This window comes from Beta vulgaris, chromosome 2, assembly GCF_026745355.1.
Source record: "Beta vulgaris subsp. vulgaris cultivar EL10 chromosome 2, EL10.2, whole genome shotgun sequence".
NCBI classification, from domain to species: domain Eukaryota; kingdom Viridiplantae; phylum Streptophyta; class Magnoliopsida; order Caryophyllales; family Amaranthaceae; genus Beta; species Beta vulgaris.
This window is the reverse complement of record NC_079203.1, coordinates 6,491,285-6,516,398: the sequence shown is the minus strand read 5'-3', so window position 1 is coordinate 6,516,398 and position 25,114 is coordinate 6,491,285. Positions and strand designations below refer to the sequence as shown.

Sequence of the window (25,114 nt, the reverse complement as noted above, 5' to 3'; positions counted from 1 at the left end):
GCCCGGATCATGCTCCGGTTCATTACATATGATTCGTTTTTTTTTTTTCACGAAATCAATTGAATTATATGCTGCCATACTAATGTATAAATTCAAAGACATGTAACGACCTCAAACACTTCAACACACGTCTTAGTAGTAATGTAGTATATATATACATATAAAGGAGCAATTTTGTATTCTCTTTAATAATAGAACAAAAAAATTACCCATTTAAAGGTTGAATACACCTTTATATTGGGAATCTAAATGTGTTAAAATACGCATTTAATATGAACTCTAAATTAAGTTAAAAATAATAGAAGAATAAGTCTTTTGTACACTAATTTATAAAAGTTTACAAGTACTTTTATTATTTTTAATTATAGGATGTCTGAGTTTTTTTAAAAAATAAATTTTACCAAGATTTGTATATTAATTTGACCAATGGCTTATCTAGATTGTTTGCAACCTGCTTTACAATATTAAATTGAAAAAATTCATTATTGCGCAGACATCTTAGTATATAATTTGTGTAATAAAAGAGAGGATCACAAGGACAATGAACTAGAAATATCCATGTGAAAAAAAATCTAAGCATCTTAGACACGAAGAATGGCTCATCATGAGACGAATGAAGGGGCTTCCAATCATATCTTGGAATGAGACGGTAATTTTCAACGTCTTTAAAAATAATACTTACAAAAAGATTCAGAGATTCACACATCATAAATGTTGTACATGAGACATCAGATAACAAACATCATGAGGGTGACTTGAAATAATTCTTTTTTTCCACTAAGACCAATATGAGATTGTAGATTAATTGGTTAGTGCACATATCTTCTTTTCTTTATAAAATTTTCTTTATATACTAGATTAATTTATTTTTAGTGATTGTTAATATATTTCTTTATTTCAAAGAGAAATGAATTGAAAACAATTGAATTATGTACAAGGTTATCGAGTTTCGAGTTCAATCGAGCGAGCTCAAGCTAACTCAAGTCGAGCTTTGACCAAGTCGAGTTCAAGCTTCTCGTAATCTGCTCAACTCGATTAGCATCCCTACTCCAACCTTTCAAAATTCACCATATACCTCACAATTTTTTTAAACATACACCCTTAATAATAACTAATGACGATTATGTTTTTTAGCCCTTAACCCCCTATATTTCCGTTACCAAACCTTGATTATCCTCTAAATGATTCATGTATCTTAAATGACAACTACAAAACAATCTTCTATGACCCCTTTTCGCTCTCTTCCTATATTTTTTTTGTTAAGGAGAAACAAATTAGGCTTGATCCCCTAGGATAGGACCAACCTACAACATCCTCTAGGATAATGGTAGAAAACATTATATCAGAAGAAGAAAACCAGTACAATAACTAAGAAGCATCATGGCTCCTATGAGCAATAAAATTTGTTGGTTGATTAGCTTCTTGATAGCAATGATTAATAGAAACCGCTTAAAACTTCTTTAGCTCATCCGCCAAATCCATGATCAATGAGCTAAGCTTCCAACAATACTGAATAGATCAATAACAACCAAATTATTCCCTTCAATAACAAGATAATCAATACTAAGAAGACAAGCAGCCCACACACGTTCTCTGAGCCCCCAAGCTTCCGCCTTAAGAATAGAGCAATTTGAAGACATCGCCACAGCTCCAGCAAGACACAACTCACCCAAATGGTTGCGGATGGTGAACCCAAAAGATGATCGACCATTCATCCATTTTCAACCCTCAAAATTGAGTTTGAACCATGAATCAGATTAGGTCCACGCAACATTAATAGGAATAGAACTAACCTTCTTCCCCTTAGCATAAGAACCATCACAAACAACCTCCTAAAAAATAATTTTGTTTCGTTGGAACCAAATAAACCATCAATTAACACAAAACTTAAGCAGATATATATCGGTTTCTATTTAAATTTTCATATCTTAATAAGGGCCCAACATAAGAAAATGACAACCCGAGATCCCATGAAGCACTACAACTACATCAACAATAAAAGGACACTAAAAAAAGATAAATTGGAATCTTCGGAGTGAAAATTACAAAAATAATATTCTTAAGGAAGGAAAACCTAACACTTCTGGGGCCAAACTTTAGTAGTTAACCCATCTTGATAAACTTTTTAAAAATGTTTTAAATTTTAGGGGGAATAGAAAGATTCCAAATCCAAATTTAAATGAAAAGTTTAAGAGGCGGAGAATCAAAAGCTAAACTCTGCATTAGCGAGGCACTAGTTCTAATAGAATAGACAACATCCAGAGTCAAACCCCACAAAAGAAAATCAGCAGCACATTCGGAAGAAAGATACTAAAAATAGCCTGACAAACAAAGTCTGGAACAATGTCCGCGCGCGAACAAAGCCTTATCCCACTGTCTATGACCATGTATAACACTATTCACCCTAATATCTTCCATTCCAACCACCAGTTGACAAATAGAGAAAATAGGATAAGGGAACAACCAATTATCATCCCAAAACGAGATCTTACTACCATAGTTAACAATTTAACGGAGACCTTTCTTGAAAATATCTCGAATAGACATTAATTTTTTTCATTGCCAAGAACAATTAGTCGAAGGAATAAACTAACTCAAAAATAGAGCACCCCCTCAAATACTTTTTAGTAATAAGATCCACCCACAAATTAGTTGGAATTTTTCTTAATAATTTCATTTGCAAAGATGTATTATTAACACTAGCCTTTCTGAAACCTAAACACCATACTTTTAGGAATACAACTTCTATCCCATCCAATCAAATTATTCCAAAAAAAAATCCTATATTTTCTGAATTAGAATGAATAGAAGAAGGTGATAAAAACTTTGCATTTGAAAATTGCTTTAGTAGACAAATAGCCTAGATCAACACTGATCTGGCAGCCTGCGACAAATACATCATCCGTTTCTTAATAAGTGCAACTAGAGGTGGGCATGGGTCGGGCCGCGCGCGATTTGTGCCCGGCCCGGCCCGTTGTTCGCTACGGGGGCCGCGGGCCTGTCACGGTCAAGAAATTTTATTTCCGGTCCGCACCGACACGAGCCCGCGTGGGCCAGCCCGCGGGCTAAACGCTCCTTTCCTTTGTTTTTTAGCCTAAAACTGTCAAAAATACAAAAAAATAACATAAAACATGGGCCAAGCCTGTGGGCCTGGGTCGAGACGTGGACAAATTTTTAAAATTTCAACCCCGGCCCGCCACTCATGGGCCTTAGCCTGGCTCGGCCCACCATTTACCCAAGCCTGCGGGTCGAGCCTGTGAACAGGCCCGACCCATGCCCACCTCTAAATGCAACATAGAGAGAGTGAAGGAATACCAAGGAATATATATAGAGAGAGAAAGTTGGGACCACAATAAAGTAGAGTAATTCAAGTGATGAAACAAAAAAATTATGGTCCCCTCTTGCTTTTTGTTGACATATTTGTAATAATATTAAACTTTTTATACCATTTTGAGCTTTGTTGCACTTATAGTTAGTTTTTGGCTTTGTGAGCTGAGAGTGAGAAGACTGAACAACTTATCCTAGAATCAATAATAGGGCATCCTAAATAATTCCCCAAAGAAAAAGAGATATTCATTTGTAAAATCGTACTAAAATTAGACACAACCTCCAAAAGGAATATTCTTAGTACATTGAAACGAAGACTTATGAAAATTCAAAAGCTAGCTTGACATAGAACAATACTTATCCAATATAGATTTCATAACTACACAACTTTAATCTGTCGCTTTAGCATAAGACATAATATCATCTGCAAACATCATAAACGAGCTTTAATACCCGACCTCCAAATTTTAACTCCCTAAAGTTTTTCTCCACTCATAGAATGAGCATAAAATCTTGAGCGATCGAGAAGTTCAGCACATAAAATATAAACAGACGAAGATAATAGGTCCTCCTGGCTAATACCCTGAGAAGGAAAAAAAAATCTTTCTCCTAGAATACCATTAACTAAAACAGAAAAGAAGATCGAAGAAATACATAATTTGATCCAATTGACCTACTTCTTATCTAATCTTAATTGTTCAAGCATGACAAAAATGAAGCTCCATTCTAACCAATCACACGCTTTTTCTATATCAAGTTTAATGGCAACCCAGTCTTCCACCAGATTTATTATTTTTAAAGGAAGCTTGTTCATGAATACAAGGAAAGCATGGTGAATGGTGTGGAACCTAGCCAGGACAGATATCAACGAAGGAAAGCTTGGGTGAGGTCGGAAGTAGGGGTTTCAAGGTAAACTCATACACAACCGTTTTTAAGGAAGGAAAGGTGTGGTTTGGGGGCATCATGAGGGATGACGTTCGGGACATTATGGTGGCCACTGTGTGATGATGGAGGGGTGTTATGATGTGGATGAAGCGGAAGCAATGGCTGCTAGGCATTCATTGAATGTGGCTTTAGATGCGGGTTTAAGGAACATCGAGCTAGAAAGTGATTGCTTAAAATTGGTTGCTCATTTGAAACAGGGAAGATGGGAGAATTCGAGCTTTGGCAACATTGTTTTTGATATTTTGGAGTTAGGAAAACATTGTAATATCATTTCTTTCTCTCATGTTTGCAGAAGTGGGAACCAAGTTGCTCACAATTTAGCCAAAGTTAGTCGAAACTTGGGAGGTTAGAGTGTGGATCGAGGAAGGTTCGGAGTAGATCATGACTTATGTAACAAATAATTTGGAGTTGATTGAATAAACTTAATCTGTTTTTCCTATCAAAAAAATATATATCCATCTATCCAGCCCTTAAAAAATATTATCCTCCATATTACGTTTTTTCTCCATGTGTAAACTTGACCAGAAAAATGAAGCTCACTACATTCAAGATTATGTTTAATAAAATTCATTCGATCAAATCTAGAAGCACCAACAGGTACTCTACCCAGTTTGTTTGAAGAATAGTTGATTTCATTATAATCACCAACTAAAATATAAGGGCAAGATAAGCTAGCAACATATGCAAAAATTTCGTGTCAAAAGACTTGCTTCCCTTCCATAGCAGGAGGCGCATAAAGAAATATATATGATACAAAAAGAGAAGTCTAAAGATAAGATAGTTATATAACAAATGATAAACTTAGTGCTCTTGGAAATTATAGAGATACTAAAAGGATTACTTAAACATGTTTTCCACATCAACCATAAACACCTTAAATGCACACCTTCTAATACTAGCATTAGAAGGAATAATAGAGGATTTTGTTTCATAAAATGTGACTTGTGTTACAAAACTTTCTATTTTAGCAAAAAGATATTTTTTTTGGCTTCCACAAACATTCCAAAAACCAATTGACATGTATCACAATAGGTGGTTATGGCAAAAAAAAAAAAAAAACTTAGCTTTTACAGCATGTTTCTCTTCAAGGTTGAGGAGTGTCCCTTATCCTCTTTGTTGCTCTTCCTCCTATTACCAGAGTTGGAGTGAGGTAAGATAGCCATCTGATCCTGCATGTCCACCCCCATAGCCTCAATTTTCTTATAAAGAATGAAAAGATGTATCAGGGATTGCAATACATCCTCAACCTCATTAAGTAAACAGTTTCAGTTTCTTCATCATAAGAATTGATAATAGGATCACCATCATCAAAAACTGACCATCATGCAATAAGGGCAAGAACTAGTTCTTAGCAAAAAGCTCACTAGGATATCTGACCTGCAAAGGTACATGGACATAAAAAAGAGCCTGCTCACAAGTCACAAGGAGTGACACCACCAGGGACCTCAGTTCCCTCCCTCATCTTACCAACAACAACCAATCCCAAGGACTAAACTAATCAAGGGAGGGGTAACATCTTGAGGCATAAGATCATTAAAATCCTCATCATCAGAGCCTCAAACAAATTTTACATGGGGAGAAGAAGTGAGTAACACAAATTTACCTATTCCTAACACAATAGGATTGGATCAAGACTTTGTTTTTTCAACGGAGGAGAAGAATTAACCAACTCATTACCTTTGGCAACAGTTTTAACATCTTTAAAAACAAGTTGATTATCATCGCTTTTCAAACCAACACCATCAGCTTTTCTCACAGAAAACATTAGGCTTGACATGCACCACATTGGCCTCCACAACCATGGGGATATCATTTTCTTGCCTCTTAGCTTTCATAAGACATTTAGATATTAATTTTTGCTTCGAGTTTCAACAACTTCATATGAAATTTTTTTTAGCAGAGCACAACAAAGGACAAACATCTAATAACCTGAGGAAAATTCCTCATACCATCTCACAGCATGACCACACACTTTACCACCAACTCTAACAATTTCAGCATACTCAAGGAGGGGAGCAGTAATATTAGCACAAATGCAAGCACAAGCAAAACATATCTTATTTCTAAGAAAGGAATTTTGATCAAGCTTCACCAAAGAACCAAACCCTTTTGACATCAATAACTGGAAGAGAACATATACATTCAATCACATTTAATGCATAATTTCTCATAATATCCAAAAGGACAACAAACCCTTCACAATACCGGCTCTGCACACTCGAAGACAATTGTATAACCAGACAACATAACGAAGGAAAAAACCTTCAATTAAAGTACATAACCATAGAAAATTAATTACTCTGCAACAAATACCCCTAATTTTATCACTAAATTTAAACTTAAATCCTAGAAACCATAATAACTTAATCCAATTTGCTAGAAAAAATTGGCTAGTCCGCATGCTACCTAGGAGATTAATTACACTCTTAGGCTATGTTTACTTCACCTGAAATTTTATAATCTGAACTTATCTAATCTGATCTAATCTGATTTGAACTTATTTTTTCTGATCAGATCGGATCTGATTACAAGATCTTATCTTTTAGATTTTTCTCAATATATAAGAAAAAATATAGTCATGTGGGGTCTTGTTTGATTCATCTCAATGAGTACTTTATTAATATTCAATTATTATATTTTTTTACTAATATGTAATGAAAGATATTTAATAGTAATAATGATTTTTAAATATAAGCATGATATGATCCGATCTTATCTGATCTGATTAGAACTGAACTTATTTTTTCTGATCTGATCTAATTAGATCTGAAATAACCAAAAATAAGGTGAACTGAACATAACCTTACACTAGTCTCCGTAGTTTATGTATAAAAATCTCAACTTTAAAGACTCAGAGCCCTCATAAATGCCTAGAAACCAAAAAGTAGAGTAATACTGACTAATCACCATCTAAACCGAGGAAGATGAAGCAATTTCGTACAAACATTTGAATTTTTTTCGAATTTTAGGGTTTTCTAGGGGGATATTTGGGGGTTCTCTCTTTGTCTTTCTAAAATTCATTTTTCTACCCTCTTCTCTCTTTCTTTACAAGGCTATGTTTTAGTTCACCTGAAATTTTCAGATCTAAACTTATGTGATCTTATTTGATCTGATTTTTTCTGGTCTAATCTGATTTGATCTGATTTACAAGATCTTATCTTTTATAAAATATATTATTACTATTATATTATTACTCTGTAATTCATTATTATGCAATACTCCCTCTGTTTTTTTTTATTGTTCTCACTTAGAATCTTGACAATATTCATACTTAGAGAGAATCTTCTCAATTTTTTTCAATTTATAAGAAAAAATATAGTCATGTGGGATCTTGTTTGATTCGTCTCAATTAGTACATTATTAATATTCAATTGTTATAATTTTTACTAATATATAATGAAAGATATTTAAGTTCAAAGATGCGCATTGGGAGATGTGCACAGGAAAGTGAGAAAGATAAAAAAAACAGAGGGAGTACATTATAAGATCTTATTTATAGTACTACTATTATTATCATTTTATTTCTATCACAACTTTTACACAACTTTTATTATTAATAATAATTATTATTATAATAATAACAATAATAATTATAATCATAATAATAATTATTATTACTAAAAATAATTATATGACCCAGGTCATTAATTTATAAGAGCACTTATAAAATATTTCACACTTTCCCTTTAAAAAAGAATGTTTCACACTTGAGAAGTCGGCAGACTCAACTCTTTTTTTTCATATAAAATAAAATAAGATATACAAACAACTATGACTTCCGCAAGAAAGAAGTGGATAGCGTGCAACTTCAAATAGCTAGAGAGATATGGAATTCGGTAGGAAGAGGTATACCAGATCTAAATTTATAATTTGTATCTTGCACTTAGCTTATTTTGAAATATAATCCGAACTTAGTAGTTTCATTGTCATGAATTTGAGTTATCATATTTTATATATTTCTTGTTTTTGCGCCAATCTTATGTTCCTAACACGTGGCTTTTAATCATCTATTATATAATAACAACAAAATAATTTAAAATAATGATATAACAATGACATTTATAATGATAACAACGAGATTAATAATAATTACCAATATTAATAATTAATAAGTACAACATCAATAATAATAATCTTTTTGAACAAATGTACTAGTAAATAATAGTATTAATAGTAATAATGAGTTTTTGAATATAAGTATGATTTGATCTGAATTGATCTTATCTGAATTTATTTTTTCAGATCTGATCTGATCTGATTAGATCTGAAATAAGCAAAAAAAAATTCAAATCTAATCAGATCAAATCAAATCAGATCAGATCAAGAAAAAATAAGTTCAGATCAGATCAGATCAGATAAGTTCAGATCAAAATTTCAGGTGAACTAAACATAACCTAAGTCTCTTTCCTCTTTTTTAGCCATAGGTGGTATTTTTAATGGTGGCCTAGCAGTGGCGGAGCCAGGATTTCAATATCGAGATGTCACAAAAAAGACAAAGGATATTCAATATTGAAAATTTTACAACACAAAGACACATTGTCTAATATTCATTGTCATACATTCCAAACTAACAAAAAATTACATAAACAAAAAATTACCATCACTATTAACACATGAACTAACTATTAAACTATATTCATTATTTAATACAAATTAACACATGAACTAACTATTAAACTATATGAAAATCAATCAATAAATTACCATCATAAATAAACTAAATCATCATAGAAAATTTATATAAATTAACTAACACTACCTAAGTACCTAATTTATACAAATTTACATCTCATAATTTCAACATTCACAAAAAGAATAAACAACAAACTAACTAAATGCATCAATCACTTATCACACCTTACAAATTCGAAAATTCACACATGACACATATATGCAAATATTACAATTAATATCAAGTATCAACCAAATAAGATTTTAAATATACAATTTAGGAATTAGAAAATAAATAACGTAAAAGAATTAAAATTTAATTCTGTAAATAGTTTTACAATAATACGTACCTGATGGGCGATGGCTACCGGCTGCGGGCTGGTCGGAGGTCGGAGGAGGCTGTGGTGCCGGTGTGGTGCAGTGCGGCGGACGGCGGACGACGGCGAAGTCTGGGCGTCTGGGAATGGGCAGCGACTCAGTGAGATAGTGAGAGTGAGGTAAAAACAAAATTAAGCGTGAGAATTGGGAAAGGAAGGAGAGAGAAATTGATAGTTTTCAAAATTAAATGGTTTTTAATTTTTAATTTAATTTAAATTTTGATAAGAATTGAGAGTTGGGAATTTGGGGACCACAATAATTAATATATGAAAGTGGGCCAAAAAGAAGCAGAAACTGACATTTTAGCCATTTAATGCTGCACTGCTGCGCTTCACTATTTTCTTTTTTTTTCCCGAAAAATCTTTAATTTTTTTTTATTTGCGGGGTCACGTGACCCCAATGTGGCTCTGCCACTATGGCCTAGTAAAGTAAATGACTCAAGTAAGGATTAATGAAGACTTAATATCATAATTATGAGTTAATGACTATGTTTTTTTTTTTTTTTATATTTGTTAGTCATTAAGAGCGTATGGTGAATTTTAAGGAAATTAAAAAGTATGGTGAATTTTGAAAAGTTTGAAGTATTTGGTGAAAGAATGAATTACTCACAAGTTTTGGGGTGAAAATTTGGTTATAAAATAGCATTGAAACAATAATAGACCTTATGGAGAACCTTCTTGTCCAATGTATGCAACTAGCCATTAGCCAAAGACCCCTATAATTTGCCAAGAGTTTTACAACTTGCCACTATAGATATATAGTGAACAATTAGGTTTTGACCCGTGCAAAATGCACATAATTTTTTTACTTATAAATTTTATGACTTTATGATGTTTCTCCCAAAATCATGGGGTGAATATTAGATCGTGATTTAAACTTTTTATAATCATATCGTTTATGAGGAATATTTTAAAATTGACTTATAACCTGTGCGTTCAATGACTGATGTAATTAATATTATCGTACGACATTGACTGAAAAAGTATTTGCTCTACCCATTGCTTCACATTGAGGACCAAATAAAATCACAATTCGCTCCATTATTTGGATTCAATCATGCAACCAGTTCTTTTCCTACTTTCTGTCGTCCCTACTTTCTACAGTCCCTCTCACCCCCACTCTTTTATTGTCTTGAGATCCCGTGATCTTTATCACAAATAAGATTTCAAACCCTAATGCTGGTAACTCTTGATATGGCTAACTGAACCCGGGCAAATTACAAACCAAAAATGGAGATTTAAAACATAGCTAAAATTGTTATATTTAATTGAACCTTTCTCCTGAATTTGGGCATTATCATATTTAAATAAAATGGAGATTTATTCGAAAAATTGCTACATTTGATCAATTGAATCTTATGTTATTAAAGAAAAAATTTTCCGTTCAATTCCAGATTTATTCGAAAAAAAGTTATCCAAAAATTTTGACCAAAGATTCATTGAACACACTTGATATTTTCGAAAATGGAGAAAAAATGAATTTGATTGTGTTTTTATCCATTAACGTTGGATGTGTGAGATTAAGATGTTATCTACATAAGTTTTTATATGAAGATGATGATTCACTTTCTAGATGTTCAAATTGAGATGGAAAAAGACAGAATTTTTATGACAGTGAAAACTGAGAGTTCTAAGCAAGGGTTTTTTACAGTTTGGAACTTTATTAGCAAACTTAGATTTTGTTAAGATTATATTCGGCTTTTAGATAGAAATAAGATTCTATGCACCTCTCTTAGAATTTAAAGCTTGTAAGTTTCATACTATTTGACCCATTTTTTTATTTATTTTGGAAAGTAAAATATAGAATAAATTATATTGTCAATTATTTGTTACATGCACAATTCACCTTTTTTCATTTCTATTGTGAGTTTGTGATTAGCTCACTGACCCAGGTCAATAATACTTGTTCCAAATGAACGGTAATATATAGAAATAAAAATCAATTTATATATGGAAATATATTATATGACATTATATCTTTTCTTTGAGATGAACACCTAGAAATTGTGAGCTCTCAAATTTCATATGTATGGTAATATTATTTTTTAGTTGTGATTCGGTTGTTGTGAATAAATTGAACAAATATACTTCCTCCGTTTCAAATTACTCGCTACACTTTGACTTTCACGCTTGTCGATGTACTACTTTAACTACTAATATCTTTAATTATGTATTAGAGTAAAGTATAAAATTTTGATTTTTTGAAAATATACATTGAGACAAATCCAACAACATATTACATTATAACATTTGATTTTATCTAATAGTAAATAATTCATGGTCAAACCTCATTCATGAATAGTGGAATTTTCAAAGTGTAGCGAGTAATTTGAAACAGAGGAAGTATATGACTTATAAACTTCACAAAAGTATAACTACACTAAAACTATGGACAATAAATTTCACATAAGTTCTATATGTAATTTTAATCTTTAACCTTACATAGAGATGCCATACATTTACCAGTTAAGATAGCATATTCCTAGTGGGCTTTAAATACAACGATGTGATATTTTGTACAATGAAAGGGGTCACATTGTTATTATACTAAACTTTAAGACATCTCATGCTTGTTGTTACAATTAGGCTACCCTCCTTTAATTTTACAAACCTCATGAGCCAAGTGGAAGTTTACTTTTGTTGAGACTTTGTTATCTTTTCTTATCTATTTATATATTGGCTAATCCGTTTTTTAGTTGATAGTTTAATATTAGGTGTTAGTACATAAGATGTTTATAGACTTTTGTGCAAGTATTAGTACATAAGATGTTTATTCTTTTGTGCAAGCTAAGTGTTAGTACATAAGATGTTTATTCTTTTATGCAAACTAAGTGTTAATATATAAGATGTTTATTTTTTTGTATTATATACATGAGGTGCTAATATCAATTATTATTGATTTTACCGTGGATCGTGTTTTGTATTGCTAATCACATTGTAACTCACTAATAATTATCATCGTTTTATGGGATACACCGTAGTCTTTGTAATATGACGGCCCACGATTTTATAGTTTGCAATAAACTTATAGTTTTGATGGTATGGATATGTGGTCAATGATCTTATAATTTGAACTTTAAAAAAAAAACCTATAATACAACTTATTGTATGATTAATACGTCCCTTGGTAAACTTTAAGTTTAATTTATAATCTGTTAAGACTTTTGTTTTAATTTGGGTTTAAGAAGAGAGTACAACATGTTTATTTAAATAGTTGTAATACCTTAAGTAGTACCTAAAACATCAGCTTCTTACTCTAAATTTATTTCTTAATTAGTGCCAAAATATATGATTAGTAACTCAAATACCGAATTTAGGGGATATGAATTTTTAATTAGTTTATAAAAAATCGTAATTAATGCCTAAAATATCGGATTTAGGAGATTTTTTTTTTGGCAGTTTCATGATGCATAAGTAATTACTAATTAATAGTAATCGATTCCTAAAATTTAGTTGATTTACATTCCATAACAAAGAACTATCTTAAATAGCTTTCCAATTATATGCCTAAAAAAAGTAATGCATAACAGAAATATTTAGAGACAAATACACGTGGCAAAAAATTGTAAAAGATATTATAAAAAATTGACACATCAGCAATTCAATTTGCTCTTGACACATAAGCAAATCCTTATTGCTTTATAGTATTATATAGATAATACCAGTTCATGGTATGTATATTATTATATATTGATAATCTGTATCCGAAATGATAATCATATGACGAAAATTCTCACCTTAATAATTTTAGCTATTATCTTTCTTTTATAATTTAACTTAAGGTAGAACATAACATTCAACAAATACATAGAAAGAATTAAAAGAAATTAGTTTATGTTACCAGTCGAATTAATTCCAATGAACCATATATGAGGCGGGGGTTCGATTTCTATCGCCCCAACTTACACTTTGAATTTTCCTTGATTCTGAACTTTCTTGTAGGTTTATGTATACAAGTAGAGTAATTAGCCATTTGTTTATGCAAAATTGAATAGTCGGGCAATGCTACATCTACTCGGTGGGTAATTAACCCACTAGAAATAAAACATTAAAAAACTATTAAAATTGATGAGTTGGATTCCACTATTTATTTATTTCTAGTAGTAATAGGTTGTTGACCCACTGGGTAGACAAAGTTTTTCCTGATGAGTATTTGAATGAGAAAGACTGAAACTAATACTACTAAATTATTAATACAACTCAAATAGTACACCATAATATTGGAACTTGGTATTGATGAAACATCTTATATTCGTACCGTCCAATTAGTCTAAATGCCTGAGTATCACGAGATGCGAATATCTGGTTGTTTAGTACGACAGGAAATAGGTCATTTTCCAGTTTTTTTTTACCAAGATCACATGACACGATTGTCAGCTTATGAATATGGTAACTTCTTGCACTTTTGGATCATATAAGATTAAAATATAATGATAATACACCCTAAATATGCTTTTGCTGCAAGAGTTCTACTGTATATTTACAAAGATGTTTTTAGGCTCTTAATTTATTTGTTAGGAAAAGATAATAAAGCATAGTTTAGTATAAGCCAACCTGAACTTGCCTAGATTTTATCAATTCCTCAGATGGCATCCAATGGTTCTCAATGACATCCCACATACTTACAGATATGTTGTACCTAAACTTTCTATAGATGGACACTACAAGATCTTTTTGTATGATGATTAACATCCTATATAACTTGCACCCAAAAAAATTCTATTTCGATAATGATAAATAAAATCTGACCGGATACAACACCGAGATATTAGATATAGAAACATGATTGATTCTAACACTAAGATACGATATTTATAAAGCCTTAAAATTCTTGCGCATCGTAGGAAGCTTTGCAAAAGTTTAACCCTGCTTGTGTTATAAGGATACCAGGGGCGGCTTTTAACATGTTCAACATGTTTCATGGAACAGGGCCCCTTAATTGTGAGGGCCCCAAGATAGAGAAAGTTCAAGTAGTAAAAAGAAAAAAATTTATCTACTTATTTGGACTATTTTTTTTTCATAATATGATTATATGAAGTATGGATGAGCTACTACATTATTGAATTCTTCAAATATGAGATCGCACAGGGCCTCTATATAGTTCGAGACGGGCCTGAAGGATACATACCATACAAAAAGTAATTGGAATGGCTCATAATTTTGTATCTATACATAGTTACTCTGGTAACGTAATATTAGATTTTTCTCTTAACTAGAGAAGATATATTTCAATTAAGTTACCAGATAGATATAGAAAAAAGTAGATGAGAAGTGTGCATTTTCTTTATCATGTACTTGTACATAAGTTTCTATCTAGCAACATATTAATATTGCCTACATATGTAGCATTTAAGTAGTATTGCTACTTACAGTTTTGGATGCCACCTTTTCTTTATATTTCATCAGTTTTTTATTGATTGACTCATTTCTTTAGACACTCTTATCGATGTACTAATTTGAACCTTAACATATTTAATTGTCTGATAGGCGTGTCGCGCACCTAACAAAAATAAATAACCTAACTAATCTTCCTAACTATGTAGTAGGGTAAGTCAGAGTCGATCCCACATAGAGAAAGTTGTTCTGTGATTAGCCCTTAAATAATGGTAAGACTAAAAGAGATTAATATCAATGATCGTCGAATCAACTATACTAATCAATATATAAAAAAAAGACTCTACAGTTAAATATCCCCACTAGCACGAAGTAATACAAAATAATTCCTACCCCGAACTAATCAATTAAATGTTCACAAGGAAAAGTCCACCCTATAAAGTACCATAGACCTCTCCCGAGTATTTATGGCTTCTCTAATATGCATTCAAGCCTACTCCCGTGGAATCATGCAAATTAAAGACATTGAGCGCAACACTTTAACTTCCTAACAATCCATTCTACCTACTCCCGTGGAGAACTTCATGTCCTTAATTGAAATACTCAAATCCGTCAAAATCCAACTCCCGTTGTGATCAAGACAATGGAATTAGAACAATACTAGTTATCCCTAATCTAGTATTGGAATATGCACAATCAATTAAGCAAGAACAATTAACAATTAATATGAGAACTTAAAGAAACAATCATGAATTAAATCATACTAGGGTTCAACTTAACCATAGATAAAAGAAACTACTCTATCATGAAATAAATAATGAAATCTAAATCTACTAAGAAAAGCATACTCAAAGAAATCAAGGAAAGAAACTAATGAAACTCATGAATTAATGAAAAAGAATAAAAACTAGGGTTTACACTCAAAACTAGAGAGAAAGAGAGGAGAAAAAACTAAAACCTAAAACCTAAAAAATAACGTGAGAGGGAGGAGAGAGAAAAAGAATGAAAACCTATCTAAATAATATTCACCTAATATGACTAGAAAAGTAATTTACAAGATAAGGAAAGTCTTAATTAAATCATTAAAAGGCAGATTAGTGATCCGCGCGTACGCGTGACAGATTCCAGCAGAAACAGTCCAACTTCAAAAAGGCATAACTTCTTGAATAGAAGTCTCCTCGAGGCGTGCCACCTATTGTTGGAAAGCTCTTCAAGTATAGTTTCCAAATATGCTGGAATTACTCGATTTAAATAAGCACATCAAAAGTTATGATCAGAAGAGTAGATGTGACATTGTGACTCCTTTTTCACATTTCTTCTAATGATTTTTCCGCTTCGTTTTTGCTCAAACTCGTACTATGACATATCCATATGATCCTTATGCATTGTAACTCCTTTCCAAGTGCTCATAATCCTCAAGTTTAGCTAATCATAATCCAAATACGTTCTCAATGCCTGAAATTCATCAAAAACAAGAAAACATACCGAAATGGAATAGAAATGCAAAACTTAAGAATATAATGCAATAATGAAACTAAATATGAAACTAAATACTCTAGAATGCAACCTAAATGCACCTAAAAACTATATATAAAAATGACTTATCATTGTCAATAAGAAAAAATTACAAAAAGTTAAGATTTCAAATATATACATTGAGAAGAGCGAGTGTAACAATATCCAGCATGACTATATACAAATCATAAAAGAAAATCAAAGTCATATATGTGAATAGTTTCAAAGTCAAACTAAGTTATTTTAATGAAAATAGAAGAAGTATGTAATTAGTATTAGCTCAATTGTCTTTTATTATTTTATAAGTTTTTCACCAAATACCCCTGAATTTTCAAAAAATTGACTAAGTACCACCCATGTTTTCAAAATTCACAAGGTACCCCTCAGTTTTATGTCAATGCACTCAAATATCCTTAATGATTAACGTTGTTAACCGCCGACATTCATCAATCCTAATTTTCTTTTTTACACGTACCCGAATTAATCCCAAATCCTAACCCTTACCCCTAACACTAAATCTAAACTCTAACCCTAATCCTAAACCTAAACCCTAACCTTGACCTTCCTACCACCCCTCCCCCATCCTCCCACCACCCTTACAACCTCCCACCACAGAACCCCCTCCTCCACCCCCACCCCTGCACCCCCGTCGCGAGCCCAGAACCCCACTGCTCCCCCACCCCGTCGCGAGCCCAGAATCCCATCCTGTCGAATCCCCCCTCCCCGCACCCCGTCGAATTCCCCCATCCCCCACCCCCGTCGAATTCCCCCTCCTCCACCCCCGTCGAATTCTCTCCTATTCTAGCTCTCCTCTTCTCAGATTTTCATTTCTGGTTCAAATGAAGGTTGGAGCATTGGGGAATTCGACAAGGTGGGGGATGGGTCGGGCTCTAGGCTCGCGACATGGGCTACAAGGGGTGGGAGAGGGGGGAGGTGTTGGTGGGGTGGGGGGAGGGGGCTACTGGGGTGGTAAGAGGGGGGGGTTAGGGTTAGGTTATAAGTTAGAGGTTAGTGTTAGTTAGGAGTTAGGTTTTAGGGTTTAGTTAGGTTGATTAGGAGTTAATTACGGTTTAGATTAATAGAGCTAACCGCCGTTAGTCAGTAAGGATATTTGGGTGTACTATTATGAATTATAGGAGTACTTGGTGAATTTTGAAAATAAAAGAATACTTAATGAATTTTTTGAAAACTCGAAATATCTAATGAAGAAATCGTTGTTTTTAACTAAAAAAAATCAAATTAGAACAGAGAAAGTATAATATTACACAACTCTTTAAAACAATCATAACGAAAGTAAGGAGAGGATGGGCCGAAGTGCGGGTCACAGAAAATGGAATACAGTCTGTTATCACACACACACTAATGACACTATCTAGTACCCACTTCACACACTACTCTTCCCTCTCTCTCTCCTCCCATTCCACATAACATCACTATATATACTCATTACTCATTACCTCTATTTTCATCATCTCATATCAAACAAAATAAAACTTAGCTAGCTACATAAAAACACATATTAGAGCTAGCTAACTAAGCCATGATGAAACCCTTTCTCTTTGTCCTCCTCCTTCAACTCCTCTCCCTCACTCAACATGGGCTGGGCCAGCCCAACCATAACTGCAACCTCCCAGAAAAAGATAGCTCAACCTTAAGAGTGTTCCATGTATCCAGCCCATGCTCACCCTTCAAGCCCAAGAAAATGTCATGGGAAGAGAGTGTTATGCAAATGCTGACTGAGGATCAGGCCCGGTTGCAATACTTGACTAGCCTCGTGGCCCGGAAATCTATTGCTCCTGTGGCTTGGGCCCGGCAGCTGATCCAAAGCCCGACCTACATTGTTAGGGTTAACGTTGGAACTCCTCCTCAGAGTTTTTTGATGGCTTTGGATACAAGTAATGATGTTTCTTGGTTGCCATGTAAGGGCTGTGTTGGATGTGGCTCTGCCCTTTTTGGCTCTGAAAGATCCACTTCTTTTAAGGGCATTGCTTGTGGCACCCCTCAGTGTCAGCAGGTACTTTTCTTTTCTTTCTTTTTTCGAGTTTTTTCTTATTTTTTCATACTGCTGACGGATGTCAACTACTTCCTCCGTTTCAAATTACTCGTTACATTTTGATCGACTTTCATGCTTATCGATGCACTACTGACTATTAATATCTTTAATTATATGTTAGAGTAAAGTATAAATTTTGATTTTTTGAAAATAGACGAATCCAACAACATATATATTACATTATAACATTTGATTTTATCTAATAATAAATAATGTATGGTCAAACATCATTGATAAATAGTGAAATTTTCAAATGTAACGAGTAATTTAAAATGGAGGAAGTAACTTAATTGGTAAAAGTTTCACGAAAAGTACTATTGTTTTCATGTGATGGATAATATTTGGCATTTCGAGAAGCTTATCTTATCTGTGAAGTGGATATTTCATATTTATTGTTGTTCCCAAGTGTTATAGAAAGTGTATATGAAACAAAAATGTACAGAATGTGAATCTATTATCGCATGATTAAAACTTGTGCCGTGAAGAAGTCATAAATTGGTTCTTAGATGGTGAAACTTGTACTATGAAAAGGTGAAACTTTCTACTGATTCTACATAATAAGATAGTGAGTGGCATAAAACTTTCAAGCAATGATATGTCCATATCCGATATGGGTCACTATCATGGCATTTATGTAATTTTTATGACAAAAGTAATGTTAAAAAATTATAATTTTTTTGTTTTTCAATTTTTTTTTTTGGGAGCTTGTTAGTTGAAATCTTATATTATATCAGCTAGCTATTAAATCATATCTGGACTACATCTAATCATATCAAGTATCCGATATGAAAAAAGTAATCCCATATCGGATATGGGCAAATACTTTCTCTAAAACTTTCAGGGTTAAATGATTTTGTATGTCATTTTAGCCTAAACATATCTCACCCTGAAAAAGCAGAAAAAGAAGAGGTAAAAAAATAATGGAGCTGCAGATAAGGCCAAAAGGCAAGAGAAAAGGAACAAAAACAACATCTGTCTTATATTATGGTTTTAGCTAGTATTTAAGGAGTACATTAAATATAGTGTTAAATATCCGTAAATCAAATTTGACTCATTATTTAAGTGAGGTATGTAGTAGAAGACTAAAAGCCATCACGTGAATAATATTTTTTTATTCACGGGACCAAAACAATAGGACCTTTCACTAGCTAGTTGCTAAGGTACTTGATGACAATTTGGATAATTGAATTAAGATATTTCCGATCCACTACATTAAACTACATACTATCTATTCTTTTCAGAACTATGGTTATACATTTCCATATGGAGAATGTCACGTTGGATGATTAGATCCCATTTTAAACTTGACTAATTAAATGGCTTTAGTGGATAAAGATATTTTTTTTCTATGTTGGTAAGATGAAGAGACCTACTAAATTGGCACTAAGCACAGATACAACCAACCAGTTTTGCAGGTCTTACTCCTTGAAACAAGGGGGATGGTAAGGAAAACATCTCCCTCAAAGTGCCCCTAGTGAAACTTGATCCCATGACCTTGACGTCATGAAGCCAAATTTTATCACTAGGCCAACCCTTGCTTAATAGTTGATAAAGATTATTGGGCCAAACACAAACACAAACCCATACATAACGAAATAGAGTAACATTTGAACTAAGTATCAGAGTAATGTAGCTAACATATCATGTACCATATTTTTTAGCCTAGTGGTTAAAATTGAGGTGATGTGAACGATAAGTCACAGGTTCGAATCTTCCCTCCCCTTCTTTGTACTTTGTACTGTCTTCGTGGCTCATATGAATTAAAAAAAAAACATATCATGTACTAGGTCCTTTGTACATTTTTATGCCTAATGTGCATTATGCGATTATTAAGCCTACATTTCCTCCTTTTCAGGTAACAAGCCCTAGTTGTTTCCAAAACGTGTGCACCTTCAACCAAACCTACGGTGGCTCCACCTTAGCGGCCACCCTCTCGCAAGACACCGTAGCCCTATCCCGAGACCCCATCCCAGGCTACGTCTTTGGATGCATCCAGAAGACTACCGGGGGATCAATCCCACCACAAGGACTATTGGGTCTTGGCCGAGGCCCATTATCACTCCTTTCTCAGACCCCAAGCCTATACAGGTCCACCTTTTCCTACTGCTTGCCCAGTTTCAGGTCATCCAATTTCTCAGGGTCCATGAAACTCGGCCCAGTAGCCCAGCCCAAAAAGATGCATTACACACCATTGCTTACCAACCCAAAGAGGCCTTCTCTATACTATGTTAATTTGATTGGGATTAAAGTGGGGAGTAAAACAGTAAATATTCCTGCTGATGCCTTGGCCTTCAATCCTAACAACGGTGCTGGTACTGTTATTGACACTGGTACGTACCCAATATGGTTTTTTATTATATACTACCTTCGTTTTTTATTAGTTGCAACACTTAAATTTTTTCACTATTCATATATAATAATGATCATTAAGTTTTTTTTGTACTAATATTAACTTTTATTACTATAATATCCACCTCTTTTAATGATCATTATGCCCTCAGTGATTAAAAAGGAAAAATATAGAACCATTTTATTGTAATTTTACTCATTCATATCGGTTTTTTTTTTATAAGCAAAAGAGATTGAAACGATTCCTGATGATCCTATAAAAAATCATCATCGTGGAGAACAAAGTATCAACAATCAAATCCCTAAATAAATTTAATTAATATAAAAAGCAAAGAACACTGAAAAAGTATATATTTTTGATAGAAACTGCCTACTGGCCTACAATACAATTACTCTTGTTTATGTCCTACAAATTTTCATAATGTAGAGTGGTCTCCTCTCATCTGATGTTGGTAGGCACCACTTAACAGTACCGCTTGCATTATTTTTCGAAAGCGGAATATTTCGTATACGATTGTTATATAACTGTATAAGAGACTGTCTACTTTAAAATTAAGATTAGGCAACAGTAAATCTAATATTAAAAAGAGAATTAGCTCAATAGTAATTAGGTTAATTTCTTTCGATGACTAGTTTAATTCATTTAGTGACTAGGTCTACTTTTATACTTCCTCCGTTTCAAAATAGATGCTACATTGTTGACTTTTCCACTATTCATGAATGAGGTTTGACCATGCATTATTTACTATTAGGTAAAATCAAATGTTATAATGTAATATGTTGTTGGATTTGTCTTAATGTATATTTTCAGAAAATCAAATTTTATACTTTACTCTAATACATAATTAAAGATATTAGTAGTCAAAGTAGTGCCTCGACAAGCGTTTTAGTCAACAATGTACCATCTATTTTGAAACGGAGGAAGTATTAAAATTAAACCATTTCTTTTATTAATTTTTGCCCACAATACTAGTATAATATCAATGTGCACTATAGTCTGGATCGAACAATATATAAGTCCTATGATAAAATAAGCCACTATATAAAAAAATTGATCAAAATATACAAGTAAATTATATAACAAACATGAATTAAATTACGCTTTTCTCTTTAAAATCTTTTAATGTATTTTAAGAGGAGTTGAGTTCAAGAAATTTTCAGATATTTTTTTATTATTATCTTCAGCCTTCAAGTTCTTTTTTTTTTCCAATTTGAGCTGCCTTTGAAAGTAAGGCTCTGTTTTGGACATCTGGGCTGGGCCTACTGCCTAGTGATCCATAAATTTTTTTCTAATTGATTTTTTTTTTTGTCTCAACTAGTACTCTTTTCTTGTTGTTTTTTGAGAGAGAACATTTTAAGACAATTTAAGTGATGTGACCACGGACAAGAATCGACGGAAAATGAGATTAATGTCTGGTTTCTTGACTTTTTGTCCGAAAAACTAAAAATTGATGCCATTTTTAAGAGTTTTTTTCCTTCAATAGTAATTTTTCATAATTGTTTTGTATTATAGAAAGTAATATTAGCTTAAAAAAGTTGTCCTTAAAGTTACTAGCTGGTCAAACAAAAAAAATATTATAATAATTGTTGAATTAAATTTTACCTTATATTAAATTCTAGTAATAGTGAGTAATTTACTCAATGATAAACCAAATTTTATCTAACGTGCAAATTTGAGACAGTTAGAAGAGGTGTGTGGATTGTTAGAGCAACTCCAATGGGTGACTTTAGGCCTTTGCTTGCAATTTGTTAAAAATTAGAGCTACTTGCTTTATTATTGGAGTAAAAAAGAGGCTGTAGCTCGGCAAAATCAAGTAGCTCCACAAAGCAAGTACTAGCTTTATTTAATTTTTTGTGGGCCCTACTTATACCTTCCTATCTCACTTTCTAATTTTCATAAGTAAATAACATGTGGGATCTACAAAAATTACAAATGGTTGTAGCTTTTCATTGGGAGAGGTTGTAGCTTGAAAATGTTGTAGTTTGGAAATCTTATGTGGCACATAAAACTACAAGTGATTGTAGCTTACCATTGTAGATGCTCTTACAGAAAATGTGAATAAGGATCTGTTTTCTTGGGCATAAAACAACTTAACTAAATTGAATCAAATTAAACTAAACTAAACTGAATTAAATTATAACTAATTAATAATAATGATTATTATTTAGGAACTGAATTGAATTAAATTGTGCTGAACTGAAAATAAGTTGGAGAGACCAGATCCTAATTCATGGTGCTATATATTGGGATTTGTTTCATCGAAATATTAGTATCATTATTCCTGACACCATCTGTAAAGAGCCAAGCAGAAGCACACCCGTGAAGGCACCACTGATTCACTGTTCCCCTGGCCCAAATTTTAGGTCTTTTCTTCTCAATTTTAGTGCGTAGTGTATTATAGTGATCATCCCCCCAAAGGCCAAAGCTATTAAGCTACTACCAGCCAAAATGTTGTAGGACCAACTAAAGCTAGTACAGCATTTTGTCAACACCACTTATCATGCCCATATTGCCTTTTCCTCTTTCTTTTTTACTGAGGGTAAGAGATTCTTTATTTTATTTAGATTTTCTCTTATTTTATATCGTGTTATTTATTTTAATAGTTATACTTTATCTTTTCAAGTTTGTTAATGTAAATATTTAAATATTAATATTTTTAAATTTAAATTTGTAAAAATTATAAAACTTGGTATTCCAAATATATATATCGAGAAAAATCGAACAAGATTTAACATGACTAATTTTATTTTTACTCATTAATGACAAATAATAATCAAATATAAATTTGTAAATACTGTCAATACTCAAAGCTTACCATTAAAAAAAAATGGAGGGAGTAGTAATAATGAAGAACTGTAATTGTATAAGAAAAATGCCTACAAAAATGTACTAATACATACTTCCTCCGTGTTTTTATTCTTGCTACATAGAGAAACTGGGGTTTTTTTAAGAAAGGTAGAGAGAGAAAGTAGGGGACCACCACTTTTTGAATAAAAAACCATTTGTTAAGGAAAAAGTATGAGTATTTTAAAAGAGAAGGTGGGGGACCACCAACTTTTTAATATTATTTTAAGATTTTTATGGTGAGAAGGAATTCATTTATGATATGTAGCATCTATTATGACATTTTCATTTAAGAGAAATGTAGCATTTATAAAAAAACGGAGGAAGTATATTCGCTAGATAAACAAACAAACCCAAAAAGTGTTCAAAGTATAAAAATCTAGTTGCTTCTAATTTTGTGTGCTAAAGATAAGAGCTTTATGCCCAACTCATCCTAGCTAGAAACCAACCTTTTTTAAATGTATTTCACTCGCAAATTAATGTGCACAATATATTCACAAAATTTAAGGGCACTCCTTCCCTTATTTCTGTTAATTAGTTCTTCCTATTTAATATTTTATGGGAGATAAAATAAGTCAAAGTAGGAAAAATATTTTAAAATGGAAAGACTATTATATTAATTACTTAAGGTGCATTCTTTTGCCTTAACTAAAATAAGTTACAAGTCTAATAAATCCGAAACCATATACAAGTAGTATATAATGTGAGATTTAATAATAAGATCAAATAAGTTTAAAGAACTTCTCAGTTTCAGTAAGGTCTGATAATTAAGTTTAATTCAAGTTTAACAATGATTCTTAATTATGAAGAGATCACACTCTTACTAAATGATGCATACTTTAGTTACCAACAATTCTAATATCCTATACTAAGAATGTCTTGACCTAGTGGTTAAGATTGAGGTGTTGTGAACGATATGTTACAGGTTCTAATCCCCCATTTGTACTTTGAATTGCTTTCGTGCCTCATATGAAAATAAAAAAAACAATTCTAATATCCTATCAACAACCTTTGATCAAGTTCTTAGTACTCATATATTTCCATGCGCGCAATTATTCAGGTACGGTGTACACCCGACTAGCAACACCAGCCTACATCGCAGTGCGAGATGAGTTCAGGCGGCGAATGGGGAAGGCAAACGTGACGTCCCTAGGTGGCTTTGAGACATGTTACAGTGTTCCAATAACAGTACCATCCATAACATTCTTGTTCCAAGACATGAAACTAACATTGGACCAGGACAACTTCCTCCTCCGCAGTACCTCCACCAGCATATCATGCCTCGCTATCGCCGCCGCCCCCGAAAACGTCAACTCCGCCCTCAATGTCATAGCCAACATGCAGCAACAAAACCATAGAGTTGTCTTTGATCTCCCTAACAATAGGCTTGGTATTTCACGTGAGACATGTACTTAAGTGTATTTTTGTGCTTGATCATGAGGGTTGCTATTGTAGTGTTGTTGTTTACTAGACCTTATGAATTCACTAAGGAGATTATTTTGTAGTTTCCTTAATTATTATCGTGGGTTTGGCCAAAGAAGAAAAGGTCTAGTTCGAAAAATAGGGCTATTAATATTATGAATCTGTGACAAACTAAGCTGAAAAATGCCAAAAAAAAAAAAAAGAATTGGGGATTTGTTTTAATGACTACTTAATTCTGATCTTTTAGCAAAGTTTTCATTAATTTGTCTAGGCATT

At 32.7% G+C, this 25,114-nt stretch overlaps 1 protein-coding gene across 1 annotated transcript; it reads left to right on the top strand.

Moving 5' to 3' along the window:
* The first annotated feature begins 17,622 nt into the window (after nucleotides 1-17,622).
* On the top strand, nucleotides 17,623-25,096 carry LOC104887539 (aspartyl protease AED3). The gene is made up of 3 exons (XM_010672193.4): nucleotides 17,623-18,183; nucleotides 20,078-20,552; nucleotides 24,477-25,096. Exons 1-3 carry the CDS (start codon nucleotides 17,710-17,712, stop codon nucleotides 24,830-24,832), a joined length of 1,305 nt encoding a protein of 434 aa, XP_010670495.2. The 5' UTR covers nucleotides 17,623-17,709; the 3' UTR covers nucleotides 24,833-25,096.
* Nucleotides 25,097-25,114: the final 18 nt, after the last annotated feature.